The sequence below is a fragment of the Perissodus microlepis genome, chromosome 17 (assembly GCF_051167445.1).
Source record: "Perissodus microlepis isolate ML-2025 ecotype Zambia chromosome 17, ASM5116744v1, whole genome shotgun sequence".
Taxonomy (NCBI): Eukaryota; Metazoa; Chordata; class Actinopteri; order Cichliformes; family Cichlidae; genus Perissodus; species Perissodus microlepis.
Window position 1 is genome coordinate 21,116,277 of NC_140477.1, and position 6,000 is coordinate 21,122,276.

The 6,000-nt window shown below is 39.0% G+C and overlaps 1 protein-coding gene across 1 annotated transcript in view; it reads left to right on the forward strand.

Annotated features, from left to right (window-relative positions):
- The window catches only part of LOC146369554 (thyrotropin-releasing hormone-degrading ectoenzyme-like), a 241,960-nt gene extending 236,847 nt beyond the window's left edge, over positions 1–5,113 (forward strand). The window contains exon 20 of the mRNA XM_084909164.1: positions 62–5,113. Coding sequence (XP_084765290.1) covers positions 62–214 — 153 coding nt within the window. The 3' untranslated portion in view covers positions 215–5,113. The remainder of the gene's footprint in view (positions 1–61) is intronic.
- The last annotated feature ends 887 nt before the right edge of the window (positions 5,114–6,000 follow it).

The following is a 6,000-nucleotide window of genomic DNA, read 5'->3' on the forward strand; positions in this document are numbered from 1 at the left end:
TTTTCTTTCCTTTATTCTCCTCTGCTGCCTTATTTATTCCTGTCATTCTTTCTTCCTTTAGTTAAAGGAGTTCATCCTGTCCAGTGGTGTGGGGGCAGGGCCTGCGTTGCCACGAGCGCTGGAAATTGTCGAGGGCAATGTGCGCTGGCACCGCCTACACCGGCGGCAGTTCTACCAGTGGCTACGCAAACCTCCGAGTACCACCTTCGGCTAACACCATGCCAGCCAGCTAAAGTGAAGTGACTGCAAACTGACTGCTATGCTAACGCCCTGCTAGCTACCAGATGCAGTCAGACAGAAAAAAAGATGGACTGAAAGATCAAGAACACTGGGTTGACTGGTTTTGATTTTTTTAAAAGAACCTTGATTTCAATCTTTTTAGCTCTACTGGATTGCTTTCTTCCACTTGTGGCTGATGTGGTTAAATTGGTTTCTGTGCTATGTTTAGACTGCTTTAAGGGTAGTCACTGAGACAAGAACCAGCTCTCAGATGAAAAACAGCATACAACAAAGTGAAATGACTAAGATTTTTATAAACAACAAAAAAACAAAGTTGTATTTCAGCTAGACTTCATTAGACACAGCCCATGGAGGACTACTTACTGTGGTATTAGCAGTCACGGGTGGTTCTTTCTGAGGTTGACAACGCGTTTAGATATAAATGGTTTAGTGAGTTTTCCCTTTAAAACATCTAATATGACACTGATGTTTGATACTAGCTTTTCTTTTGATCAAAAAATGGGAACACAACCAGTATCAAAAAGTCAAAAAGTTTATTCTGTTCATTTGGACATAGCATTTTCAGTGGGAGAAACATTTTGTCACTCAACCAAGTGGCTTCTTCAGTCTCAGGCGCTCAAACCAGCGCTCCTCCCTGTCCAGGATGTGTACATCCTCATCACTGAAAGAGTGTTTACTAGCCTGTAGGCATAGATAGACTGCGGAGTCTGGGACTGACAAGTTAGCTCTTCTGTGTTGTGCCATCCACTTCGCCAGAGGTTTTTTGGTTTCCCTGATGTATAAATCATGGCAGTCCTCCTGGCTCTTAATAGCGTACACTATATTACTCTGTTTGTGTCGGGGGACCCGATCCTTGGGGTGGACCATTTTTTGGTAGCTCAGTGTGTTTTGGGGTTTAAAATCCACAGCGACTCAGTGTTTAGAAAAAATGCGTCTCAACTGTTCTGATACTCTTGACACATAAGGGATCACTACGGGTTTTGCAGTTGTCCTTCTCTCCTTGATCGCCTGGAACTTTCTTTAGGTGCCTTCCCAGCTTTGACAATTGTCCAGCTGGGATAACCGTATTTTACTCAGGACCTTCTTGATATGATGTTCTTCTGCTTCCCTGGCCGCTGTATATGTGGGATGGTGATCGCTATGTGTTGTAGCATCCTAAATGACACCCAGTTTGTGATCCAGTGGATGATGAGAGTCAAACCTTAAATACTGATCCACATGGGTAGGTTTATGGCACACATCAGCTTTTAAATGTCCCCCATTACTGATGGAAATCTCACAGTCTAAGAAGGCTAACCTGTCACTTTTCATATCCTCCCTGGTGAATTTGATGTGTTGGTCCACTGAGTTAATGTGATCAGTGAATTGTGGTACGTCCTGAGATTTGATCTCACCCAGGTGTCATCCACATACCTGAACCAGTGAGTTAGTGGTGTTCCAGGCTGAGACTGTAGAAGTCAGTTGGATGAATGACGAAATGTTTTTCCCACTGAAAACGTTACGTCCAGATGCAGAATGAACTGACATTAGATTGTATGGTTTCAATCACACAATGCAATGAATTGACTAGAACGGATTCAAAATAGACCTTTCAACATATCCAGAACAAAGAAAATTTTACTCTCACTTTGACAAATCATAGGTGTAATTGTCTGCATTTTGATTGGCTGATTAAAGATGCAACTCGCAGTTTTCAGCACTTCAAGGCTCTGATCCTCACAACGCCCTTGCGAACCAAAGATCCAGAACAGTTTAATCAGTCTGGCCTGTGTTCAGCACATTAAACCGGCTGATGTTAAAAGGCAGACACCCTGGCAGTTAGGGGCATGTCGATCATTGAACAGAGCTGTAATTAACACTACATGGACTTGGCGTCTTCTGATAACACTCAGAGCACTGATTCACACTCATTAACTGTCCACAGAATTCATACCGTTCGGCCTGAAATTAAAGGGCAGCTTTTTTTTTCATGATCAAAAACTCAGCTTTTAAAAATATCAGTGGCTTCAGGAGGGGTTTGTTGGGGCCTCGTTTCAGAAATGTCCCCTGAATATAAAAAGCTCACAGCACAAAAGCTCAATCAAAATTTCCTCTAAACCAGAGAAAACACTTAATGCTGAAGAATAATAATGGTCGAGCAAAGGTCTGTTTTCTTTTCTATAAGCAAAACTGGACAGCATTTTGAAGGAGACTTTAAAAGAAGGCCCAAAACAGCCTTAGTACATAAAGGGTTTGTTGGGTTTAAGCAAAAGCACAGAGGCTGAATAGGACAAGATTTCCTATAAATCAGTTTTTCTATTTAAAGTTGTTGACAGCAACTACAAAAACAGATTTTACCATGAAAGGTATTTTCCATTTGCCAATATGTAAGTCTGTATTTCTGTTCCCTTCTATACGATTAAATATGCTACCTGACAGAAAACCAAGAGAAAAAGTATTTAAATGCATTTGTTTTTCATTTGTAAAGGCAAAGAAAGCAGGAAAAGAAAAACAAATTCAAATGTAAAATGAATGCAGCTCTCATTAGCCTGGTCTGGAAAAATAGAAAATATCCAGTTAACAGCAGTTCTCTCTGAGAAAATACACTGTTGATGTCAGAGGTCAGAGGAAAATGACCAGACTGCTTTGATAGGAATCTGATAGTAAGACAACAGTAACCCGAATAATCACTCATTACTATCAAAGTATGCAGTACAGCATCTCTGAATGCACAACTAATTTGGCATTCATAGACTTAAATGGAAAAAGACTCACATTAGCATGATCCAGTTAACTTTCAGGGGGCTAATTCTAAAAATACTAATTTATAACCCTAAGCTATCATAATATATAATTTTTATTCTTTAAAAGAATCTGTGTGTTTACTTGTTTGGAACGAGTAAAAGACATTATTTTCTTTTCTCCAGCACATAGGGTAGAGATTTTTTTTTTTTTTTTGGTCCTCTTAAATTAAAGACACCTGCATCCACACACTTGGCAAGCTACCAGAAGGGGTCAGGTGTAATTGTAATAGTTTCCCCAAATGCTCCCCACTTCAAATCTGTCAGCCAGAAAACCTGCTATTTATTTTGTGACCTCCTAAAGTCTGACAAACTCCTCAGAGAGATTAATTGAATGACAGATGGATGAGAATGTTGGAATCATTCCTTGTGGAAAACTGAGAGGAGCCAGGGGACTGTAAAACTGACAGAGCATCTCAGAAAGCTTTTTCTGGCTGACAGCAATCTTGGAAATTAAATCAGTGACCAAATAACAACTCAAAAAGATTTCTGTGGTTTTACAAAGCACAAAACCAGAAAGTTGTTAGACAAAAGCACATCAGCCTCAACTTCTGGACAAAACCTACAGTCAGAAATACAAGATTTATTTTTTTTTTGAGCCAGTCAATGGTTAGATATCAGTAAACCTGTTTTTTGTAAACCTGATGGACAAATCAGTGAGTAGAGTCAAAATGAAAGATGGTAAAATGAAATGTCCAACAAGACAGCTGAGAGCATGTTGTTTAGAGAAATGTGTTTAGTGTCGTTATATGCAGATGATGTGGCTTTTTAAACACAGTTGTACTCATGTTGATGTGACAGATTAAAAGTCATCATCAGTGGACTTATTTAAAGACAGGCAAGTGTAATCCTATAAAGTTCACAAAGTGATTTACTGATGAAATGCAAAGCTTGAGGAACCTGGCATTTCAAGATATTTGTTTGCAACGATAAGTTCTGTGTTCAGGAGCATGCAGTTTGGCAGAGTTGATGCTATATGGGACAGTGTGATGGATTACAAAGTACAACAGACGGTGTACAACAGCACTGACCATACACACGGTCAGTCGTGCACGAGTGTCGTAGATCTGACTGCTTTGTGGAGCCTGTACAGATTCTGCTGCACTACAAAATATAAAGCAGAATGGAGGTGTTGGCTGCGTGACAGAAATGTGACAGATTCTACAGATCAAAGGATTTCCGATCAATGTGGATTGTACAGTATAATGGGCTCTGCACTGCTGTGGACTGTGTGGCTAAGAGTCTTGCAGCATGACGGATTTAAAAGCACAATGGACTTTCAAGGGAGTAGATTTCTGATTTTGCTTTTTTAATGTAAATGATTCTGTGGACTCGAGAGTCTTAGGAACATGAGCTGGACACAAAAATGCCTGAAGAGAACACCTGTGAAACCTTTGGAAATGTGACTTTTAAGAAGTTTTTTTTTTTTAAAAAGGACTTTTAATGTTTGTTGCATTGAACTTTCGTCCAGTGGAGCAGACTTTGAAGTTGTTCCTCTTCTCTTCGATCCAGCTTTGATGTTAATAACTGAGCCATATACAAATTAATGGACCTGCCTGCTTCTATAAAATGTGTGTCCAGTGACGTATGTTGATGTGCGTGTGTGAAGATGAAGAAAACAGCAGTTTTGGTGATGAGAGCCACATTACCAGTTATGATTAAATGATTATAATTATGATAGTGGAACTAATTATGATGGTTGACTCAGTGATGACAAATGTTGATGATGTGAAAAAGCTAATTAGTATTATTCTAATTATTATACTAATTATTCAGTGCATTTTCAACCTTCATTGTCCATTCAGGGAAGTTCAGTTTACAGACACAAAGCACACAAAAAATCTGCCCTGTGTATAATAAACACTGTAAATTATCCAACTGTGATGACTTTGAAATTAAAATGTGGACTACAAAGATGTTGATGCTGAAGATCATATTAATGGTGGTGGTAATGATGAACATGATGATGATTATGGCTTAGGACCAAAATCTGAAAGAAACAGGAAGTCCTACACAAGCCTTTAATCCTACTTCCTGTTTACTTTTCTTTGGTTGTGTTTTCTGATTGGACAATATTAAAACAGAAATGGTTACCCTTGTGTGTGATTCATTCTGTTTCCGTTCAGTACCTCATAACCAGCGAGAAGGCAAGTAATAGGAAGGTTTATTAGTCTGAACGCACAAATCTGAGGGTAACGTCCTGCTGAGCTGTTCCTCTGAAAACTAAAGTGACCTAATAGCTACAGAAGATGGTGTTGGCATTTCAGTACCAAAAAACAGGATACAGGATCCCATGATGGAAGAGTTTATGTGCACAGTGGGTCTGAAGATAACTGAGCTGGAAAGCAGCATTGATTCTGTACTTTTTCACATAACACAACCTAAGAAGGAACTACTTTAAAAAATATATTAAGTATACAAGGAGCCACTAACCTTGGACAGAGGCAGACTGCAGATCTTGTGCCAGTTTACGATCAAGGATCATTTGTGGTACAGCAGTTTAGATCTACTTTGGTTGTCGTGGTAATCCACTTTCACTTTAATCTTTTTCTGTCTTAGTCTCTTTGCTGTCTGAAGTCACAGATCGTCGAGATAAACTGCTGGGAAAGTTTTTTTTAATATATTTCATTTAGAGGAGCCAGAATTTTTTTGTATGTTGCCTCTATTCGATATAGGTTTCTTAAAGCTAGATTTTACTGTCCATTGATTGTATTTTTCCCTTTATTAGAGCTAAATATTGCTTAAATGTCTAGTGTTCACATGGTTTGTCTTTTCAATATGGTATTGTCAGTGCTCCACCAATCGATGTCAATCAGAGGTTTCTCTTTTAGGATAGTTTTAAGTGGCAGTTGCTGCTATTTTGTCAGTACTGCCACGTTGGCTCATTTACACGTGGCAGTTGTTAATGAGAAGGGTTTAGTTTTCTGAAGCGGTGTCTAGTATCCAAGTAGTTTTCAGTGTCTGAACCTAAAACAAATAA